Source organism: Notolepis coatsorum, assembly GCF_963971535.1.
Source record: "Notolepis coatsorum genome assembly, chromosome: 18".
In the NCBI taxonomy this organism is placed as follows: domain Eukaryota; kingdom Metazoa; phylum Chordata; class Actinopteri; order Aulopiformes; family Paralepididae; genus Notolepis; species Notolepis coatsorum.
The window spans coordinates 20,525,469-20,550,007 of record NC_140182.1 but is presented as its reverse complement, the minus strand read 5'-3'; the positions used below and the strand labels follow the sequence as shown (position 1 = coordinate 20,550,007).

Here is a 24,539-nt window from a genome sequence, read left to right as displayed (position 1 = left end):
GCCTCTTTTCACCTGGCAGCGAGGACTCTCATTGGGTGAGTGTAACGCGTGGGAGGGCACACTACCTCACCCAGATCCCTTCCTCGCTGTGCAGGCGTCCTGACCGACCTGTAGGAGTCGCTGTTTACAATGACCAGATTACCACCCACCGGCTTCCCTCCCGCTGACACTGCCAATTGTGTCAGTATGACGACCGGCCAAGCCGGAGGCACCGCTGACAGCTGGATTCCATACCAGTGTCTCTGCGGTGGTAGACAGACGCTTAGTCCGCTGCGCTACCCGGCCGCCTAATCTGTACATTTGTATGCTTTCGGTTGACCTGGACTGGCATGACAGCAGGGACATGGCCAAATGTTTCAAGAAGGTGCACCCTAATGAGCTTGAAACGTCAGATACACAGTGCCCGACTACAGATTGGGACAAATGTGTGACTCCTGTGTCAGTGTGAAATGCTGAAATGTCTGTCTAATTCAGCACGTGGCACAGATAGGGCAGGATACAAAACGCTAGCTGAGCATCTTGTTCCATTTGACAAGATCCATTGCCCGTCAGAGCAATAGACTTGAACATCATTCAACAGAGATATGCTTTTTCTGTGGAAAATATACAGCAGAAAAATCTTTGCATAAAGCCTCAACAATCGAACTTGACATTTGTGTGAGACAGTCTGCCCTCAAATTACAGGACAAACCCCTCCTAGCCAAAGTCAATGCTGGAGACCTCATTGCCCAAGAGGCTAAAGTACCATGTTCAGTGTCTTGTCTCTCTGTACAATAGAGTGAGGGACACAAAAGCACAATAATCTAATGTAGATGATCCACAGCATTGCATTCACTGGACTTGTTTCCTATATTGAAGAGGTGCGCATGTCCTCTTGTTGCACCAATCTTGCCTTCGGAACCCCCTCAACTTCTCTCCCTCAGAACCTTAGCCTACACACATTGACATAATGTACATTGGACTTGCTATTCATATTTGCATCACCCATAGAGTTAAAGATACTGTAAGTGGTATATTTTAGTTAAAATAAGTGTTAAATAGTTAAAAGTCTGGTATCCCTTCCCACTTTATCCAATCAGGGGAGAGAGAACCCTAGATATTTCTTACTTATTTCAAGAAATCTTGCCAAGCGCTATCTGCTGGCAGATACTTTTACAATTTGACAGTGTGGAGTTCACTCTCCTGATTGGATTATGTGAGAACAGGATACCAGAAAATGTGTTTGTGTTTACTGCAGAGCGAAGGGACTGGGAGACCCATGTTACTTAGGACAGAAAGGTTATTTCTTTAGGAAATCATGTCACCTCTCTTTAGAACAATTCCATCATCTTGCTGTGCTTGACATGTCCAGGAAGCATTACGTCTAACACAGATTTCATTGTTTCCACAGCTGTCACAGATTGCATCTGGATTAGGTGAAATGGTAAAAGACAGGTGGTTAGTGGTTTTGGCCATAATGAAGTAACTATATATTTGAAAACTCCTGATCTTCTCTGTTGTGGAAGGAACGGTACATTACCTGCACAATAAGCAAGATGGCAATGATGCGGTTTGACAAACTTGTAGATGTAGAAGTTACCACGACATGCTTTGACATGGATAGGATTGGACTTAAAGTAGCAGCAGTTGCCATTCCAGTGTCCGCAGACCTTACGCTTCACCACGCCATCCTTCAGCTCAGGGTGTGACTCTGCGAGCCATAAGGGAGCATGGGTCCCACACCTCCGATCCTCCACACAGGTCTCTGGCATGGGAACACTGGTGCCCTGTAGGAACATGCGATACCAGCCTTTCCAGGTGACACTTTTGTCACAATGTATCTGTTGATTTCTAGATGATATGTTTGTGGAACGCCAGCTATCATTCAGATTGCTGTAGTGGTTACAGGGGTCTGCACACCGGAGGCTCCCACCAACACTGATGCAGTCCTCCCCCGATTGGCAAAGACTGCCTCCACATTGCTTGCTGAACAATTTCTTTAGAACAATTCCATCATCTTGCTGTGCCTGACATGTCCAGGAAGCATTACTTCTAACGCAGATTTCATTGTTTCCACAGCTGTCACAGATTGCATCTGGATTAGGTGAAATGGTAAAAGACAGGTGGTTAGTGGTTTTGGCCATAATGAAGTAACTATATATTTGAAAACTCCTGATCTTCTCTGTTGTGGAAGGAACGGTACATTACCTGCACAATAAGCAAGAGCGCAATTAACCGGTTTGACAAACTTGTAGACGTAGAAGTTACCACGACATGCTTTGACATGGATAGGATTGGACTTAAAGTAGCAGCAGTTGCCATTCCAGTGTCCGCAGACCTTACGCTTCACCACACCATCCTTCAGCTCAGGGTGTGACTCTGCGAGCCACAAGGGAGCATGGGTCCCACACCTCCAATCCTCCACACAGGTCTCTGGCATGGGAACACTGGTGCCCTGTAGGAACATGCGATACCAGCCTTTCCAGGTGAGACCATTGTCACAATGTATCTGTTGATTTCTAGATGATATGTTTGTGGAACGCCAGCTATCATTCAGATTGCTGTAGTGGTTACAGGGGTCTGCACACCGGAGGCTCCCACCAACACTGATGCAGTCCTCCCCCGATTGGCAAAGACTGCCTCCACATTGCTTGCTGAACAATTTCTTTAGAACAATTCCATCATCTTGCTGTGCCTGACATGTCCAGGAAGCATTACTTCTAACGCAGATTTCATTGTTTCCACAGCTGTCACAGATTGCATCTGGATTAGGTGAAATGGTAAAAGACAGGTGGTTAGTGGTTTTGGCCATAATGAAGTAACTATATATTTGAAAACTCCTGATCTTCTCTGTTGTGGAAGGAACGGTACATTACCTGCACAATAAGCAAGAGCGCAATTAACCGGTTTGACAAACTTGTAGACGTAGAAGTTACCACGACATGCTTTGACATGGATAGGATTGGACTTAAAGTAGCAGCAGTTGCCATTCCAGTGTCCGCAGACCTTACGCTTCACCACACCATCCTTCAGCTCAGGGTGTGACTCTGCAAGCCACAAGGGAGCATGGGTCCCACACCTCCGATCCTCCACACAGGTCTCTGGCATGGGAACACTGGTGCCCTGTAGGAACATGCGATACCAGCCTTTCCAGGTGACATGTTTGTCACAATGTATCTGTTGATTTCTAGATGATATGTTTGTGGAACGCCAGCTATCATTCAGATTGCTGTAGTGGTTACAGGGGTCTGCACACCGGAGGCTCCCACCAACACTGATGCAGTCCTCCCCCGATTGGCAAAGACTGCCTCCACATTGCTTGCTGTTAACTCCAGCAATGACAGAAACCAACAGGACAAGGTGAAGCGTCGATTTCATCATCAGATCAAGTACTGTACCTAATGGAATAAGGTTACATAGTTGTTTGTTCAATTATTTGGTTGAAGGAATATATAGTATATGTAGTGATAAGAACACTGATCTCTTTTTTTTTTATCTTTGAATGTTTGAATTTAATATTGTGCAATTAAATGGAATATTATTGTCCTGAGAATGTCACAGGATTTGTCTATCTAGGTTCCAAGTCAGTATTTTAATAAAAAGAAAATTCTCCATTTTACCCTTGTTATGGGTAACAGTACTGTATATTTACATATCGTATATGTCACAAATGTAACAGTACTATATACCTGTATGTCCCTATGCCATAAATGTCATGTATGTTGTGTATGTCATAAATGTCACTATGAATTGAAAATGGGGGACCCTGATGTAAACAAGACAAACGTCTTCTCTGGTCTGCATCCCCTTAACAATTGTGTGTATTGAGCCGTACTGTATTGTACCCATTCTGCAATCTGTTAAAAAAAAGTTTTCATTCATTCATTCATTCATTGTCTGCACCTAGTTCACATCTATTTATCACTATTTGCCAAAGAATTCACTAAAATAATTTCTGTAAAGAATGGTCCTCATTACATACGTGAAAGATACCAAGGAATTCCTTCATAACACAATCTGTACTTATTCGGCATTCTCGAACGGCTTCGTATTGTAAATTAGTTGTACTGTAGGATTTACACTACACCAACACTGCAAATGACAGTGGATAAATAAACAAGAACTAAACCCAATCACGTGGATATAGCTAAAGTGGAATAGACTGTATTAATATTCCATATTTATACCGTCTTGTTGCACACTCCTGGCCACCTGACCTGCCTCAGTGCACACCAGACGCAGTCCATCGGGAAATTCTGGAATGTTGGAGCGGTCCATCTCCACTTGCAAGGGCCGCCCAACCTCTCGCAGACATATTATGTATTGGCGGTTTCTATGTATGATGTCTATATCAGGGGTTCCCAATAGGGCATTTTCATTAACACTTTAATCGCCGAAAACGCTGGAACTCGTCTTTCCCCGGTATGCTCATTCTGCCGAAGACGGCGTAACTCGTCTTTGATATCAATATTTCAAAAATCTGTGATCGAAATCATATTTCTCCTCCGGGGACCTGAGATATACTGCTGATCTCCACTCACCTCTCTAACGGTTCAAGAGCGCCATCTGGTGGCCGATCGGCAGATCGCCCAAACAGCAAACCGGAAACAGGAAACTGGTGCTCATCCAAATTCGGTCCGACCACTCGCTATAGCTCCCGGGACTCCATATTGACACACTGGATAATCGATCGCTCACCCTAACTCAATAAACAACATGATTTGGACGTATATACTATTATACAACCTGGAAATGGATCTGGTATTTCTCCATCCCATAATAGAAAAAATTCTGTTCCACGCTCATCCCCCAACGGCGCGAGGAAGCCACGGTGAGTTTCAGCGTTATTTTCGAACGTGTTCCATATAAACTGCTCTGATGATCATATGACCCACACTAGATGAATGATATAACGTTGCCCACGGAATTATAAACGACCCCCCGCCCATCCGGTCAACATCAGATGATACGTAGTAACTTCTAGAAGTACCTCCAGTTGAAATTTTTTATCTGGCACCGATCGCTACCAAACTGTATTTGATCATCAATATAATGCATTAGTTCTGGAGAAAGCTGCAGAAAACGATAAAAACATACTTATACTTTAGACCATATTTTAGTATGAATATGTGAATGAAAAAGTATAACGTTGCTACACCCTGAACAATAGATATAGGACATTGAATGGGCCATAATAATGTCAATTTAGCAATAGAATTTAAAAAGTTATAGCCCTGCAAAGAAGGGGAACTTCTCCATAGACAAATAGAGCTGGCTAGGGATGGTAAATTATGAATTTAACCATGGCGATCAAAGTGTTAATAAAAATATCTGAAAATAAAAAATGCTATACGTTTCTCCCAGGGCCGTTTCTAGATTTTTGGGGGCCCTATGCGAAATGTTGTTTGGGGGCCCCTATTTTGTGAAACTATGGTGGGGGGATTCCAAACCCTTTAACCTCTTAAGCCCGAGCAGTCCGGTACCGGTACGAGATTGATATCACGCCATAAATCCATCTCTACAGAATGTATGAATTATGCGAATGTTGCGTTTCTTTTTCAAATGTAGCCAAGAGTAAAGACCCTAACCCTGTCAAAACAGTAGTCAAAGTAAAGGGCGTCGGGTGGCGTAGCAGAGATTGCGCTCGTCACCAATGCAAGAGGCTGCGGTCTCGACTCCCGGAGTCAGCATTGCCCTGCGGCTTGGACCGGTCGTCATACTAACTAGTTTGGCTGAGTTAGGGGGAGGGAAGTCGTGGGTGGTAATCTGGCGTTGTGGACAGCGACGACTACAGGTCAGGTCTGGGCGCCTGCTCAGCGAAAGGCAGGAAATAGTGAAGGCAGCGTGACCTCCCACGCGTTACGCTTCACCAATGAGAGTCCTCGCTGCCAGGTGAAAAAAGAGCCACTGGCTGTCTCCACATGTGTCGGAGGAAGCATGTGGTAGGCTTCAGGGTTCCCTTGTACCGACCAGTAGGAGGAACATGCGCACAACAACCAGGTAGGGGAGGGGTGGAATTGGCATAACGACTAAATTGGGATGGGGAGAAAAATTGAAAATCAGGCGGAGAAAAAGATTTAAAAAAATAATAAAACAGTAGTCAAAGTATAATTTTCAGCACTATGTTTGTTTACCAATGATTTTAAGTGTTATTAGTGAAATATGAGTTTATAGAAATCTCAGCGCATCGAGTCGGAAAAAGGCGTTTATTGACCGGAGTTCGTTTCTCTTTATGTGAACTTCTAGCAAAAAACGGCGTTGCAAATTTACATTATAAAAAGGTAACTACTTACAGTAGATTTCGTTCACAGTTTTTGCTGCCTTGTCAGGGGCGCCTGGTGGTACTAAATCCAGATTGAACTCTGCCATTGGAAAGGGGAGATTTGGCCCGATCCAGAGATGTGTGACTTGGTCATATAAGGTCATTTATAGGCCTGATATTCTATATTCTATAATCATATTTCAAATTGCATGTGTCCGGATGGCAGAATTCAGTACTATATCTACAAAACCTCCTGTTAATCATCTGCCCTTTATTCATTTGCTTAGATTTTTTGTACACATGCTCAAGAAGGTGCTGAATTTTTCATGTCTGGTCAATTTTAGCATGGTGTTATTCACCGTCAAAGATGAAAAAAAAATATATATATTCTCATTTGGTTCATTACAATTTACAGACACTAGTAACAGACACAATATTTCTGCCACTGGGAATACATAGATGTTCCTAGATACCAAGAACATGCAAATGGAGCAATCTTCCATTTACTTAGGTCTGTATTTTAGGCGAATTTTCAGGAAATATGGCTAGGGCTTAAGAGGTTATGGTGGGCATGCATTTAACATTTAAATGCATTAATCTGGTGCACTTTAAGAGGAAAAGAGGCTAGATCTGTGAAAAAAACATCTCAAGTTGACCCCAGCAATGACAGAAAATTATAATAAATATAGGAAACACTGGGGCTCCCCATCAAGAAACTCCTGAAAACGTATGGGATTTACAGAATCTGCATTTATAACATCTCCCAAATGCACATAAATGAGACAGATACTGCATTTAAATTTCTGACTCACAATATTGAAATTGAAATTTTACTATTTAAGATAAAGTTCAAGTTAAATAAAGTTTGAAAATGCAACTACACGACATGCTTTGACATGGATAGGATTGGATGGCAGCAGTTGCCATCCCAGTGTCCGCAGACCTTACGCTTCACCACACCATCCTTCAGCTCAGGATGTGACAGGATGTGACCCCCCCCCCCTCCCCCTCCCCCTCCCCCTCCCCCTCCGTAGATAAAAAAAAAATCTGTTGTGCAATACTAAATTTTGGTGAGTTTGCGCCGTGCGTACTGCGTTGTGTGAGAGAGAGAGATAGAGAGAGAGGGAGAGAGAGAGAGAGTGTATATGTGACAAATAAACCTCTTGAATCTTGCCATATTCAATCAGTTTCAGTAACTACGGAACAGTACATATTGTAATAGACTCACTTGTTTTGTGGTCCGGGCTTGAACTTTCCATTATAAAGCATTATTTTCTGTCTGATGACTGAGTACAGTGGCCTAATAGGCTTCATTTATTTGCTTGATCCATTTACATTGGCCGCGACGATACATTGGCTGCAGTGACGCCCACCACTGTGCGTGTTAAGTCTATGCGCCCAGGCTTGGAGGTAGATGTCACGTCATCAGGAGAGAGTGATGTCAATCACGCACAAAACAATGATTTATATTTGATATGTTAATGTGCATTTTAAACACAAACATACTTAAAGAGTAATTATTATTTATTTATTTTTTGATCCACTTTTTCTCCCATTTTTCTATATTTTTCTCCCATCCCAATTTCGTATCATCCAATTCAACCCTCCCCTGTCACGAACGCTGTTTCTTGCCTCCCACAAGCCGGCTGCAATGTGGACTAAGTCATACATAGCACAAGTCCCCTCCGGTACTTGAGGTAACAGCAGTCGCATCTTTTCACCTGCGCAGCTCGATCTCTCAGTGTCGAGGAGTAACGCGTGGGAGGCTCACGCTGCCCCCGACACTTCCTGATTCTACTGCGCAGGCGCACCAACCGACTTGTAGGAGTCGCTTGTTCACAACGTTCGATCCCCACCCTTCAGTTTTCCCTCCCCGTAATACGGCCAATGTGTATTACTGCGGACGACCAGCTAAACTGAAAACAATGTGGAGAGCTGGATTCGAACACGCGAATCCTAGAGTCTCCACACTGGTGGCGAGTGCCTTGCCCACTACACCACCTAGCCGCCCATTATTATTTATTTTAAACATGTTTATTGTATTTTTAGAGTCCAAAATCTAAATCCAAAAAAAAAAATTTCTTCTTCTCCTTCTCTCTCTACCAGGGGGGGGGCGGCACCCGAGTGCCCTCTATGGACGAGCTGCCACTGATATACAGTATACAGTGTATTGAGTGAATAAAAAAAATATTAAAATTAAAAATTAAAAAGATTATATATATTTATATAATGGAATGACCTTCGTCCAGCTTCAGAAAATATTCTTCTGGGAACAGTAAAATAGGGATGTTGTGAATGTCTAAACGGGTATGGTGATGTGGTTCCCGAGACTGTTTCAAGTAAGAAGGACAGTTAAAGTGAACACATTTTAAAAGGAATAGGTACCAGGGGTTGCCTTCTTGCCTTAGGCGTATTCCAACAATAGTATGGCTGACTATTTAAAAACCTGTTGAATTTTTGTTTTGTATATATTAGGAGATTGTTATTTGATTTCAAAGCAAAAGATGTTAACTGCAAAAGATGTTAACTGCAAAAGATGTTAACTTGTACATTACTCACTGTCAGGCCACATCGAGTCACTGAGAATGTGTCATAATCAAACAGTTATATTACATAATATGGGAAGATATGTTCTTAGACATGCCTACCATTACATTTCTAGTGTAATATTTCGTTACTCCATTTTGTGATAAACCAGCTTATTGGCATAAATTCTCTAGATTGTTTTTGGTGGTTTTTTGTAGTTTTTTCAAATATTGGTACGTCCCAGATGTATGAGATGGGTGGGGTGTGGGCTTCAATATTATATATATATATATATATATATATATAGTTTGTTTTTTGGCCAACGAGACTCTAAGGGACATTTGTTTTTGTTGTCATGACTTAGGAAACTGCCCTGCTCATTGGAGCTGAGTTGAAATGTTACCGGACAGTTTTTTATTTTTATTTCTTTCTTTCTCTCTCTCTCTCTCTCTTTTTCTTTTGTGAGTTCTCGCTGGGCGTGTCTCTCTTCAGTCTCCTGTGCCGGTCCAAATGCCCGCTGCTGCCCGAGGAGAGGACACTCAGCTATGGGACGCAGCTAGGACACTGCTGACAGCTGACCACTGAGAAAGGAGGCTGAGGCCCACGGTTCGAACCGGGGGCATGTGCTGGCCCAGCTGACCACTGAGAGAGGAAGCTGGGGCCCACTGCTCTAGCACGGGGAGACAAGTGCTGGCCCAGCTATTCTACTGAACTGATTACTGAGAAAGTAAGCTGTCCCAGTCTGCTGCAAAACTAGGTCTATCGGCTGGTGAACATACACCCAGCTGATGGGACGCTAAGAACATCAACCGACAGCTGACCCCAGCCTGATAGTATCGGTGGTCCAGAGATAGAGATCTAAGAGACAGCTTCCATCAGGCTTTCGACCAGACTCATTGAGCATCAACTGATGACAAAGATCTAAGCCAGCCGGTCTGGGCCATTCACCGGGCCGCTCCTTGCATCAGAGCCATGGACTGCAGAGGGGGGTGTTTGGACTGCGGGCAGAGGAAGGAGGAGAGACCGCTGCGGGATTCGTCACAGATGATAAATGAGGCAAGTTTGAACCAAACACATACAGATATTACGGTATCATCTAAAAGATATTAGGTAATAATGTACTGAACTTGGTTCAGAATGAAGATGTTTTTGAATGTGCTGTACATTGCAATGGTAAACTTGGGTTATGTGTGACTTCCCTGAGATTATATTTCATTCTTTGTGAAGAGTCTGCCAATTTAGTTTTTGTTTCTTGCTGTTATCTGTTCTTCGCTACTGAAAGTTTTATGGGAATTGTTTGGTTTGAATAAGTTTGTACGGGAAATGCTCTTTTTGGCGAGATACTCTCCTGGTTTTTTTTGTGATTCTATTTTTCAGCTTGGTGGTTAGAGAAAATATGGTGCAGCTGCTCCGGCCTTGACAAAACCAGAGACTGGACACTGTACTATTGAGTCCTTCGACCACCGTCTGGATATTTGCAAAGAGACACTAATGATGGTTGGCTGTTATGGCAACTTCTCTTCTGCACGTGACACAGGGTCAATCCAGAGGACCTTTTGTTTTTAGATAATAAAAATAGTTTTTGCTGAGTTATTATAATTTGTGTTATTTTTGGTTTAAGGATGATAATATTTTTTGTTGTCTTTATGAAGTGATAATGATTGTGATTAATTATCAGACGGGGGAGTTGTCGTGGAATATATTATCATGTCCTTATAGATCTGTGTTGAGATATCATGTTATACAGCGTGACTTTCAGTGTGACCAGCTTGACTGGTTAATGTGTGTATGTCTCTTTAAGAAGACTCCGACATCTCCCCAGCCATAACTTCTTTGTTGTTGCTTCCAGTGACTGAGAACCATTTTTGTTTACCTTCATCATCATATCTGATATTATGTTATGGCTGACAACTGTGTATTTAACATATGTCTGAACAGAACTCTTGGTCAGTCTATGGCCAGACGCTAATGTGTTAACATATTGTCTCTGACTATAAACTGTCCTTTCATTTGTGGCCATGGTGAAATAAACGTTCTTATTATTATTAATAATGACTCAGAATGATTTGTAAACGGCTCATCGTTTAGTCCTTTAATATTTCCCATTACAATTTCAATTCCCTTAAATTTCAAGTTACAGTACAACCATGGAATCACCTGAAAGTGTTGATCAGTGGTGCAGTGGTGGTGCCACGCCGTCCCAGCACTTTTCTGAGCAGAAGTATGCACACAAAAATGCGTTCACAACTTTCACTCGACTCGTCGTCCGTGCGCCAAGTACCGGCACTTATCTATCACCTAGTCTTTGCATAACAATAGCAGAGCAATAGCATAACAAAGAACGAGAAGTGCTAAACCAAGCTGTGGAGCTCTCACTGTGTGACAAAATGGTCCAGACTGGAAGGATGAGACATTTCTTATAAGTTGTGCTTCAGAAGGAAACTGTCCTTCTGTAAACTGTAAGTTACATTGTTAATTTAGTTTGTATTAACTTTTCTAGTTTAAGTTCATTCAATTAAAGAAATTGTAACTACAATATTGTATCTACAATTACATTTAAAACATTGTTTGTTTTTCAACCATATCTGTTGACAATATAATTTCTTTATATATTGAAGGCTATCCTGCTACCTTTTTCAGCTTCTCCATTTAAAGGCAATATTTACAAAAACTAAACTAAAACTAGTCATTTCCTATACAAACATGTTTTCCTACTATTTATGCATAATAATCATCTGTTCTGTGCGCACGTGAGGGAACATGTATGCGCACGCGCGGGAGCTCACGCGCATGTGGCGTCATTTAAACAGAGTACAGGCACTTCTGATATTACGACTGCACCCCTGGTGTTGATGCTGCTGCTATTGCAAACTATGTGGACACTCTGCACCAAAGACTCGGTAGGCTAATGAATCATGTGGCAATACAGGCCAAAGATGTTTAGGGTTTCCACCCGTCTCATAATATACAGAATTGTATTTGACAATTAAATCTTGAGTTCCGTTTAGAATCAATACAGGATGTGATATGTTCCCTATGGTCAGGCAGAGAAGGGGCCCGGCATTGGAAGCAAAGGACGTCAGACTGTCATGTAAATTGAGTTCAATGTTAAGCTATTGCCCATCAGAGGTATTTGGGTCGCTATTCAGTGAGAACAATGCTACCACCAGTTCAGCCTCTTCACACCTGTGTGTACAGTGTTCAGTCCATTAAACCATCTGTAGGGTGCTCCAGTCTGCCCCCATTGACTTTTCAATTGCAAATCAATTAGGAGGAGTGTATTCCACTGCTATACAAATACTTATTACAGTCTGCTTAGAGACAGGGATTCTGCCTGGCCTCAAGCCAGACACTCAGGGAATCCTGCTCATTCGTTAATTTTCACTAAATAAATGTACATCTGCTATAAGAACAGCGAAATATAGCTTCTATCTGGACCAATTCACAACCTCATATACAAACCTCACAAAATTCTGGAAGGTGATTAATCTAACCTCTTAACACTTTGATCGCCATGGGTTAAATTCATAATTTACCATCCCTCACCTTCTCTATTTGTCTATGGAGAAGTTCCCCTTCTTTGCAGGGCTATAACTTTTTTAATTCTATTGCTAAATTGCCATTATTATGGCCCATTCAATGTCCTATATGTATTGTTCAGGGTGTAGCAACGTTAAACTTTTTCATTCACATATTCATACTAAAATATGGTCTAAAGTATAAGTATGTTTTTATCGTTTTCTGCAGCTTTCTTCAGAACGTGATTTATAGCCCTAAATGCATTATATTGATGATCAAATACAGTTTGGTAGGAATCTGTGCGAGATAAAAAATGTCAACTGGATGTGCTTCTAGGAGTTACTACATATCATCTGATGATGACCGGATGGGCGGGGGATCGTTTATAATTCTGTGGGCAGCGTTAGATGATTCATCCAGAGTGGGTCATACAGTATGTTCATCATAGCAGTTTATATGGAACACGTTAGAATATAACGCTGAATCTTACCGTGGCTTCCTCGCGCCGCTGGCAGATGAGCGTGGAACAGAATTTTTTTTATTATGGGATGGAGAAATGCCCGATCCATTTCCAGGTTGTATAATAGTATATACGTCCAAATCATGTTGTTTTTTCGAGTTATTTTCACCGATCGATGTTCACTGTGTCAAGACGGAGTCTATCTAACGATAGCGAGTGCCCGGACCACATATGGATGAGCACTACCGGTTCAAAGGGTCATTTCCGGTTGGCGATCTGCCGATCGGCCACCAGATGGCGCTCTTGAACCGCTAGAGAGTTGAGTGGAGCTTTGCAGTGTGTCTCAGGGCTCCGGAGGGGAAATATGAATTCGATCACAGATTTTTGAAATATTGACATCAAAGACGAGTTACGGCGTCTTCGGCAGAATGAGCATGGCTAGGAATGACGTCTTAACTCGTCCACGGCGATCATAGTGTTAACAGGCGCCCCAAAAAGTGGCCATTTTTGTTTTTGAGGACTGCATACTTTTTTTGCAAACCAAAATACTATACTTTATGTTTTAGTATGTCCTTATATACAGACTACTGTTTTCATTATTTCTACCCACCTGGGTATGGGATTTATTCATATGAGGAGATGAGACCTTGAGCTTTGAATGAGCGTTGACATTTCGAAAAACGACATTACCCAGCTCATGCCAGCTTCTGTCAAGCAAATAATAATAATAATACAAATGACTTGTGGATGATTTTATTTTTTATTTCTCTTATTTTTTGGGATTATCTACCACAAAACTGAACGTTATTGGCATAAATTATAATGCAGTTAGTTTTTCTACCTTTCTGTGAACATTTAGCAAAAATACATGTTGCAAACTGATTCAAAATGGCGGAGCAGTTTCCATTATAAAGAAATTCTAAGGGCAACCGAACAACAAAAAGATGCCAGTGAGGGAATATGGTACGAAGCTCTTTCCAACACGTGGTGCTGTTGATAGTAAATCAGTTCGTCTCGTTGATTGCATTTAAAAACTTTTTTTTCCCGCTTGCAGGGTGGATAAAGCAAAGCATAACATAATGTGATGTGAATGGGCCGTGTAACTGAGGGGTACAATTCCCTGACTGTATTGTTAGATATGATATTTAATACCACTACCTCATGTACTTTAACTTCTGGCCACCCAGTACAAGATATAAGTATGATGAACACTTTCCCACCTGATGAAACGAACCAACACAAATGTACCAAATCGAAAGTTTAATACAGCAAAGGGTGTATACAACGATCACTTAATTACATTTATGATTTGAAATATGGAATATGCACTTTTATGGCAAATGAGTATTCGTAGGTAAATCAACATTGAATGTCCAATCTCTGGTTGCGCAGGGAGTAAGTATACAACCTGGAATATTTAGGAAACGATAGCGATGGTACTTAAATGATTATAGCTGGATACACTAAGGGGGGGGGGGGTCCCGCTGGTTGTAAGACAGTAGGAGGGGGGGGTTAGAGAAGCCGCTGGCGGTATCCCATCTGGCCGACGGTGTCTTGGGAGAATCCAAAGTCTTGGACACGGTGCCCACAGAACCTCGGGCCGCAGACGAATACAGCTGGACCCTCTGTGGAACGGTATCTGCCGGTCCACAACGGAGAGACGTGGTGCGACCTCACGTGTAGAGCGCCGCCTCACCTGGAGTCCTCTCCGGGGGGGTAATTCCAACACTCGGCAGTGTTGGCCTTTATCCATGGAATAATCAAAGCACACAAAGCATAATCCAAGAGCCGTGGAAGGCTCGCCGTCGTCTGGGTAGAGTAATCCAATATACAGGTCCAGTCGCTCTTGGCCCGGAGCTCCTCGGATGCAATCACCACTAGGGGTCTGACCAGCCTGGATAAGCGTCCAGATAACGTCAGGAACGATGGGGGTGCTGATAACTGTAGAACTCTAACCGAACGATGCACCATACATAAATAGACTATTATTAGCTTAATAGAATACGTCCAACTCGACGGTATGGTGCCAAACTATGACCATTCAACTATTAATCTACACGATATCTCAATGCCTATTCTGGGCCAAGTAGGCCTTACTACACCGCACGTGCGTCGTGGGGAGGCTTTTGCGTCTGTCACTCTGTTGGAGGGTAAAGAACTGGACTAAAAGAAAATTCTACTTTACGAGCGCCATATATATATGCGCTATGAACAAATAGTACCATTCGTATTTCGCCCGACATATTACTGCGCGGAACCGGGGGTTGCCTCGACATGTTAGGCGGCACGATTGAACTTGGACCTAGGGGTATGGCAACCTGGTGCCAGGTTCTCGTCCAATGGTAGAATGAAACTATTATGGGCTGTTTAGTAGAAACGGGGATATTCAATGCATATTGTACAAGGAATATACAGGGGATATCAAATGATATACAAATACAATTAAATATATATATATAATAAATATACATATTCGGTTTAATCTGATCCTTCACAACAGCCGCCCCCTAATTAGTCCCACCTAATTAGCTAAGCAGAGACAGATTAACCGCACTGTCCACCACTCAAGGTCCGCTGTAAGGGTCAGTCAACTCACAAAGTCATAGGGTCATGGTCATCATCGATAGTATCTGGGAGTCGGGGCAGTTCTATGAGCCTCGCCACGGGACGTGTGTAGGTGCGCCCTTGGACGAGTACTTCAGCTGCTCGGACCTTGCCATCGGCACCGGTGATCACTTTGCTTACGCGGCCAGCCGGCCACATAGCTCTGGGGAGTGACTGGTCAATAATCATGACGACTGTTCCTTCTGTCAAATTGTCTCTCTCTTTTACCCACTTCTGGCGGGTCTGTAGAGACGGTAGGTAGTGAAGTAGGAAGCTGCTCCAAAACTTGTCAGCTAGTACTTGGCTGTACCTCCACATTCTTCGGCCGTTCGCTTCTTCAGGCCTGTACATTGTCTGGGGTAGCGCGGGGTCCAGCCGCCCCATTAGGAGTGTGTTGGGGGTGACTGGGTCGACATCTGCTACATCGCTGGAGACGTAACCGAGGGGCTTTGAGTTCAATACTCCCTCGATCTCCGTGAGGACTGTCATTAGGACTTCCTCCGCCACAGTCTGGGCTCTGAGTACGGCATACAGGGCTGTCCTTATAGAACGTACTTCTCGTTCCCAGGTTCCACCGAAGTGGGGTGCGCTCGGGGGATTAAACTGGAAGTCAATCTGGGCTGGAGCGAGGTGGGTCTTAAGTTCTGGGCCCATAGCTTGGAAGCTCTCTCTCAGCTCTCTTTCTCCGCCTTTGAAGTTGGTCCCGTGATCAGACAACAATGTAGACGGTTTTCCTTTCCGTGATGTGAATCTCCGGAAGGCCATAAGGAATGAGTCTGTGCTCATGGTCGGAAGGGGCTCGATATGTATCGCTCTGGTGGTCATGCATTTGAATACAATACCCCACCGCTTCTCGGTGCCTCTTCCTCTCTTTATATACAACGGGCCAAAACAGTCCATGCCTGTGGAGTGGAATGGCTTGTCGCCGATTCGGAGGCGACAGGGGGGTAGGTCAGCCATCCGTGGTATGCTGGGCTGCGCGCGCCACTTACGGCAGTCTAGACAGGTTCGCTGGAAGCGCCGTACTGCTTCTCTCCCTTGCAATATCCAATAACGACGTCTGATCTCCGCGAAGACTCTCTCTGCTCCTGCGTGGTGTACATCCTCGTCGTATTTCTTTATGATCAGCTCTGTGACCTTGTGTCGGCTGTTCAAGACGATCGGGTGCTTAATGTCATCTGGTAGATCGGGGGCTCTCCGCAGGCGACCACCCACTCTGATGAGATTATGTGCGTCACTCTCTGGTGCCAGGTGAATCAGTCTGCTGTCTGATGGGACGGGGTTTCCTCCCTGTAGACAGTCTAGCTCATCGGGGAACGAGTCTCTCTGGGCTCGTTGTAGTAGAAGAAGTTCTGCTTCTTCGTAGTCAGCTGCTGACATGTCAGTGGTGGACTGAATCTCTGGGTGGTGCCGCAGGAATGTTCTTTGTTGCGCACTCTCTAGGGTAATGCAGTCGTCTATGTTGGGGTCTGTGGAGGCGACAGTGCTCAGTCCACAGAACATAGGCTTCTTGTTCTCAGCCTCCTCGTTACTTGCTTCCCTCGGGGTGGGCGTAGGCCAATCTCCTTCCGGGAGCTGGAGGAATGCTGGTCCGTCACTGTAGATGTTGCAACGGGTTAGGTCATCCAGGGACATTCCCCGGGTGATGACGTCAGCTGGGTTGTGTTTGGTATCCACATACCTCCAGCTTGCTTCTTCTGTTAATTCTTGAATCTCGGTGACTCTGACTCCCACGAAGACTTTGTATCTGCATGAATCAGACTTAATCCATGTGAGTACTGTCGTGGAATCTGACCACAAGATTGTTCTATGCACCGGAATGGTGAGTTCACGTTGGATTAACGTGGCTAGATGCGCTCCTGCGAGGGCTGCGCAGAGCTCTAGACGTGGGATAGATTGTTGCTTACGTGGGGCTATTCTTGAGCGGGCCAGTATGAAAGCAGTGTGTATCTCTCCTCCCATCTCTTGGGCACGCAAATAGGCAACCGATCCGTAGGCTACTTCGGAGGCGTCGCTGAAGACGTGTAGCTCAATCTCGCATGTCTCTGGCCTCACTGTGGATGGGAAGTAGCTGCGGCGTATATTGACACCTGGGAGTGAGCGGAGTTCCGTCTCCCACTCTCTCCATGTTGAGGCAAGGTGTGCGGGTATTGGGTCGTCCCAGCCCTGGTCCTTGTCCCATAGTGCTCGTACAATCATCTTTGCCCTGGTGGTGTAAGGTAGAATACATCCCAACGGGTCATATTGTCTGGCGAGTGTTCTGTACACACTCCGTCTGGTGGTCGGTATCGCCGCCGACCTTCCTTGCTCTGGAGCCAAGGGTTTGTGTCTATAGTGGAGCGAGTCTGTTTTGAATCGCCAGACTAATCCTAGTGTCATTTCTTGGGCTTCTCCTGGGATTGTCGCCATCCAGGTCTCGCTGCTGGCAGCCTTGTCTGCGGAGGAGAGGCTGCGCAATACGTGCGGGTCGCTGCTGGCCCACTGCCTGAGATCAAAGCCTCCTTTGATTAGGGAGGCGCGTAACTTGATTAGGAGAGCCTCGGCTTCTTCTTGAGTCGAGACGCTTTGTAGACAGTTGTCCACGTAGAAACTGTTCTTCACACTGTGTTGGACCTCTTCATCTGCTGCTGGGTCCTCTGTGACGTGTTTCTGTAGTGCAAAGGTAGCACAGCACGGGCTGCATGTGGTTCCGAAGGGGAGTACTTCCCACTGGTAGATGGATGGGTTCTCATCTCCGATCTTCTCTCTCCATAGGAACCGTAGCAGAGGCTTGTCCTCCTCTACTAGTCTCACCTGCAAGAACATCCCTTTGATATCCCCGCTTATAGCCACCTTGTCCTGGCGGAAGCGCAGTAGCACGCCTAGTAGGGAGGGGCCGAGTGTGGGGCCGGGCAAGAGCTCTTTATTCAGATTTTGGGATCCGATCTGGTAGCTGCAGTTAAACACAATGCGATCCTTGCCATTGTGATGGACCTTGTGATGCGGCACGTACCATGATTCGGTCGTCTGATCGGCCTCTTTAATGTCAATCTTTGTTACGTGTCCCGCTGTGATTAGCTTCTCAATCTCAGCTCGGTACACACTCTCTTGAACGGGGTCTTTTGCTAGGCGCCGCTCTGTGTTCAGTAGATAGCGCTCCGTGGCATCTTTCTTTGCGTGAAAGGTGGGCATTCCCTCTCGCCTCAGGAGTGGAGTTGCGTATCTCATCACTCCGCCGACTGTGACTCTCTTTGTCCCCTGCTCGAGTAGGTTGATGGCGTAAATGTCTTCTTTAGAGCGAATGTCTTTCTTTTCGTTCTTAAAGGGCATTGTCTCTAGGGTCCATAGCCTCTCGACATGCTGCAGGAGAGTGGTGTCTTCTTCTGTCGTTCTGGAGTGGAAGCAGCTAGTGGCTGCTGTTCGGTTGAGAGATTTAGCGAGGGGGCCTTGTAATGTCCATCCTAGGCGGGTCTCGACTGCTGCAGGACAGCCTCGGGGGCCTGTATGGACCCGGTCAATCGGGACTATGAGTTCTGCATGGTCGGAGCCTATCAACAGGGTCGGGGTAGCGCCGTCTATGAGCGGGATAGGTAATTGACGCAGGTGCACATATTTATCCATCAACTTGGTGACAGGGTAGGTGTACTGCGATAGTCCTATTTCTTGGCTGGTGAAAGCATTTGTGATCTTGTACCGTCGCTCTGGCTGCCCGTTGGCTGCGATAGTGAAGGAGACATTCTCGCCCTTTATCGTCTTTAAATCTCTTCTTATTGTCCGAATCGTCATTTCGTTCTTGCTCCCCCGCAGTCCCAGCTGAGTCGCAGCGGAGGCGAGCAGAAGGGTCTTCTCTGACCCGTCATCAAGGACGGCGTAAGTGTCCATGACTTTATCCTGGTAGCTCAATGTCACACGGACTACCTTTAAGAGCACTTGAGCTCCGTTGTTGCTGGCGGGGTCAATGTACATGACACTTGCCTTGGTGCCGCTCCGTGGTGCAGGTATAGGCCGTCTTCCGTTACTATCGTGTAGTATATCTAGATGGGCTCCATCGCACCGGCTGCACCTTTTCTTTAGGCGGCATTCGGCTGCCATGTGGGGCCGCGCACATCGATAACAGCGCCGGTTGGACTTTATCCATTGGCTCACTTCTTCTGCATTCATCTTTGTGAATGAGTCACATTGTGACAGCCAGTGTTCTTTCTCACAGTAGGGACACGCTATCTTCCACTTCTCCTTTCTCGAGGGGGTGCTGTGACTCTTACTGCTCGGTACTGACTCTGATTGGTGCATGACAGTCACCAATCTTCTTCCATCACTTATTCTCCTGGGTCCCTCTCTGGAGCTTGGCGTGCTCCGCCCGAAGGTGTCCAGTCGTAAGCTGCTGACCTCTCTCGCCAGGAAGTCGGCCAGATCAAGGAGGGATGGCTCGGGGCCGTCGGGATCTCGGTAGTCCCTCTGCCGCCGAAAGCGCTCCTGTCTTGCGGGTGGCAGCTTCTCCAAAATCCTCTCAATGTTAGAGTTGGCGTACAGCTCATGCATGCCCTTCTCCCGTTGAGCTCCCAGCATCCCCACCAGGGACTGCACTTTGATTGACAGGTCGTCTAGTGAGCGATTGTCTGTGGCTGGGGGTAGGCGGTCAATATGCCTTATCTCCTGGATTACGTAATCCCATATACGTCCATATCTTTGATCCAGCGCTGCAAGGGCCGCTGTGTATGGGGTCGAGGAGGTAGCATAGGCTAGCGCTATATTGTGCGCTCGCGGTACTTTCAGGTGCTTCAATAATATTGCATACTTGTGGCGTTCATCAGCGACATCCACCATCATTGTCTCTAAGCACATCCGGAGCTCCGTGTACTGTGCTCGACTCTCATAGGCGAAGTCTGGGAATGACGGCGTGGCGTTGTATGACGCCGTGGATGGCTGATACATCGGCGAGCGTTGGGGGAGAGACCTCCTGGGCGAGTCCCCTCTTGCGCCTCGCTGTGGGCTGGTACTGGCAGGGTACCATGGCCCGCTGGTCCAGGTACTGTTCCTCGGGGCTGGTCGTGCGTCGTGCTCACCCGTGAATAGAGTCGGGGGTCTGTAGCGCAGCGCCGCGGGGGTATAGCCTGGACTGTATGGGACCTCCTGGTCTGGTGGAGTACTGTGCTGTCGTCGGGCTTGGTTCTCCTCTTCTCCCTCTTCTTCTTCTATCAAATCTTCCAGATCCTGTAATCGTTTATTTAGCTTCTCCGCAGTGTAGGCCGCTCCTTCCTTGTAGCTGGGTCTCGCTTGGACCGGTATGGGAAGGGGATCTGCGGGGGGTCTAGACTCGGTCTGTTGGTCAAGTTCAGGGTCGCTTGCTCGTTGCGGTGACGCTGCTCTTGACTGTTGTCTCGACGAGTTCCTTGAGCCCCTGGCGGAGGGAGAGGGAGTTGTCCTTTTGATCAGCTGCTCTATTAGTTGCGCTTGTAGTCTGTCGCGCTCTGCGTCTCTTTGGGCACCGGCAGCGGCGCGCTGGGCGTCGGCCCGGTCTCTTGCCATATTCTCTTCCATCTGGAAGCGTCTCATCTCCAGACATGTGCGCTGTTCTTCGCTCCGTTGCTGCGCTTGGAGGTGTTCGCGCTCGCCAAGCATCTGTGCTTGGAGCCGATCGCGCTCGGCGGAGGCTGTCAGGCTGACGAGGAACGCCTGTTGTAGTGTCCTCTCCGCTTCGTTGGGGGAAGGCGGTAGTGGAGGTGAGCCGCTCCTGCGTGAGCCGCTCCTGGGGGTACTCGTTGGGGAGTCCTGGAGCTCTAGTTCCTCGGCGCTCTCCTCCTCTTCCTCCGTGCAGAGTTCTCTCTCTGTAGGGTTGTCTTCCTCCCGGGGCTTGTCGGGGACTACTTCTTTAGTAGTGGCGGGGGGTAAAGGCATGTCAATTCCCTCCTGGTCCCCACCGTGGGCTTGGTCAGTTACATTAGGACCTACTAGGGCCTCTGTGGTCGGGGAAACCTGGTCGTTAAGGTCAGACATAATTTTACTTTCTACTTTTACCACGCTTACCGTTTGTCGAAGGCTAGGTAGTTGACTGACAGTGTAAGCCTCTAAGTACTGAGGTGTCTGTCGTCTGCGCCGCGGGCGTTCTAGGTTAGGAGGATCGTTTCGTGGAGTGTTCATCATAGGCCATTTCGATATTAATAACACTATATTAATATTACACTAGTTACCCTCCGGCTCGAAGGACCAATTGTAACTGAGGGGTACAATTCCCTGACTGTATTGTTAGATATGATATTTAATACCACTACCTCATGTACTTTAACTTCTGGCCACCCAGTACAAGATATAAGTATGATGAACACTTTCCCACCTGATGAAACGAACCAACACAAATGTACCAAATCGAAAGTTTAATACAGCAAAGGGTGTATACAACGATCACTTAATTACATTTATGATTTGAAATATGGAATATGCACTTTTATGGCAAATGAGTATTCGTAGGTAAATCAACATTGAATGTCCAATCTCTGGTTGCGCAGGGAGTAAGTATACAACCTGGAATATTTAGGAAACGATAGCGATGGTACTTAAATGATTATAGCTGGATACACTAAGGGGGGGGGGGGGTCCCGCTGGTTGTAAGACAGTAGGAGGGGGGGGTTAGAGAAGCCGCTGGCGGTATCCCATCTGGCCGACGGTGTCTTGGGAGAATCCAAAGTCTTGGACACGGTGCCCACAGAACCTCGGGCCGCAGACGAATACAGCTGGACCCTCTGTGGAACGGTATCTGCCGGTCCACAACGGAGAGACGTGGTGCGACCTCACGTGTAGAGCGCCGCCTCACCTGGAGTCCTCTCCGGGGGGGTAATTCCAACACTCGGCAGTGTTGGCCTTTATCCATGGAATAATCAAAGCACACAAAGCATAATCCAAGAGCCGTGGAAGGCTCGCCGTCGTCTGGGTAGAGTAATCCAATATACAGGTCCAGTCGCTCTTGGCCCGGAGCTCCTCGGATGCAATCACCACTAGGGGTCTGACCAGCCTGGATAAGCGTCCAGATAACGTCAGGAACGATGGGGGTGCTGATAACTGTAGAACTCTAACCGAACGATGCACCATACATAAATAGACTATTATTAGCTTAATAGAATACGTCCAACTCGACGGTATGGTGCCAAACTATGACCATTCAACTATTAATCTACACGATATCTCAATGCCTATTCTGGGCCAAGTAGGCCTTACTACACCGCACGTGCGTCGTGGGGAGGCTTTTGCGTCTGTCACTCTGTTGGAGGGTAAAGAACTGGACTAAAAGAAAATTCTACTTTACGAGCGCCATATATATATGCGCTATGAACAAATAGTACCATTCGTATTTCGCCCGACATATTACTGCGCGGAACCGGGGGTTGCCTCGACATGTTAGGCGGCACGATTGAACTTGGACCTAGGGGTATGGCAACCTGGCGCCAGGTTCTCGTCCAATGGTAGAATGAAACTATTATGGGCTGTTTAGTAGAAACGGGGATATTCAATGCATATTGTACAAGGAATATACAGGGGATATCAAACGATATACAAATACAATTAAATATATATATATAATAAATATACATATTCGGTTTAATCTGATCCTTCACAACAGGCCGGGTAATGACGTCAGGAGCAGGGACTCAAGTGGCTGTCATTATTGAACTCAGGTGTTACTGATTGCGGGCAGGGATGAGACGCTGAGACTATTGATAAGCCAGTGGGACTCGGATATCGGGGTTGGAGCACCTCGCTACAAGCGGTAACCAGAGTCTGTTAGGTCCCGGGGGTGGGGTCGATCGCGGTCAGTTATCCGCCGGCGACGAAGATAGTTCAGCCAGCCGTCCACAGGTTCCAGTAGCGCGAGGAGGGGAGGCTTACCCTCCTGGAGATAGACAGGGACGGGTTATAGAGAGTCTGTGCTACCTCGCTCCTAAAACACTATACTCGGAACGTCCTTGCGGACGCCGAGTACGATTTCTAGGTTACAGCTACAACCTGGTGGAACACCGTTCGACGAAGCTGTTTTCCCGGGGAGTTGGACGGTGTCCAAAGCATAGACATAGATGATTGTATTTAGTATGGCCTATTTTATAATTGTGTATAGGCCTACTGTGTAATTGGTATATATACTGTATTGTATATCGTGTATCTTATAGTTATACTGTCTGTATGTATATCGTGCCTCTTAATTTAACCTGCATATTGGCTATTCCTTCATATGCCCTAATTATTGTATAGCTCAGGCCGATAGGATATTGAATGTGACCGATTGAAGAGTGACATGGGAAAACGAGAGGGGGGGTAATTATTACCTGAAGAGTATTCCTTATTTAACTATTATGGTTTGATGTCTATTTACAGTGCCTCTTCGAGAGGGTGTTTAAAGTGCCGTGGTTGATTAGGCATATTGTTCAAAGTGCAGTGCCTCTTACAGAGGGTGATTAATTAGCGTGTCAGGTTTGACTACATTGTTCCAAGTGCAGTGCCTCAAAAAGAGGGTGGTTTAGCGTGTGGGACTAGACACACCGTGTTTTACAATTGCAGTGCCTCATATAGAGGGTGATCGCACGCCAGAGTGGTGGTGTGCCCTAAATGGCCAAGTACTAGTCATTGAACTTAGCCCGATTGGGTTGAGTTAACTTATACTGTATAATAGGAGCCTCTCCAGTACCCGATTGGTCCCCTTGATTATTAATCCTATGTCCCCTGTATGATCGATTATCACATGTACTTTTATTTAATAAAGTTGTTATTCTTTGTACCCCGGTTGTGCAGTTGGTTATTTAAGGGCATTTGGACAAATAGCAGTTTCCCTGCTACATAGCAGTTTCTCCTGCTAATGGTATAACTCACGTATTTATTACATTGGTGACAGCGGTGGGATAGTTATTAAAATGTCATCGCCTGGAAATGACCAACCGCCGGCTGAGGCAAGCACAAGTCGATCAGACACGTCTCCTTCCCCTAGTAGTAATCTGGCTATGTCCCGACCCATTTTTATGCCTGAGACTTTCACTGGTGCCGGCCGGGAATGGTCTGACTGGGGTGAACAGTTTGAAATGGCTGCTGGTGTTAATAATTGGAGCGAATCATTGAGACTAAAATTCATGAGTCTTCTCTTGTCAGGTCGAGCCCGAGAGGTATATGGTGGGTTATCTGCGACAGCTAAAGCTAATTATGTCTTATTAAAAGAAGCGATGGGTAGATGCT

At 45.8% G+C, this 24,539-nt stretch overlaps 1 protein-coding gene across 1 annotated transcript in view; it reads right to left on the bottom strand.

The window, feature by feature from the left end:
* The window catches only part of LOC311245265 (uncharacterized protein), a 39,274-nt gene that overhangs the window by 10,304 nt on the left and 4,431 nt on the right, over nucleotides 1-24,539 (bottom strand). Inside the window, exons 2-5 of the mRNA XM_084335101.1 lie at nucleotides 2,856-3,377; nucleotides 2,188-2,742; nucleotides 1,520-2,074; nucleotides 1,305-1,406 (exon numbers count right to left, since the gene is read on the bottom strand). Coding sequence (XP_084191227.1) covers nucleotides 1,305-1,406; nucleotides 1,520-2,074; nucleotides 2,188-2,742; nucleotides 2,856-3,377 — 1,734 coding nt within the window. The remainder of the gene's footprint in view (nucleotides 1-1,304; nucleotides 1,407-1,519; nucleotides 2,075-2,187; nucleotides 2,743-2,855; nucleotides 3,378-24,539) is intronic.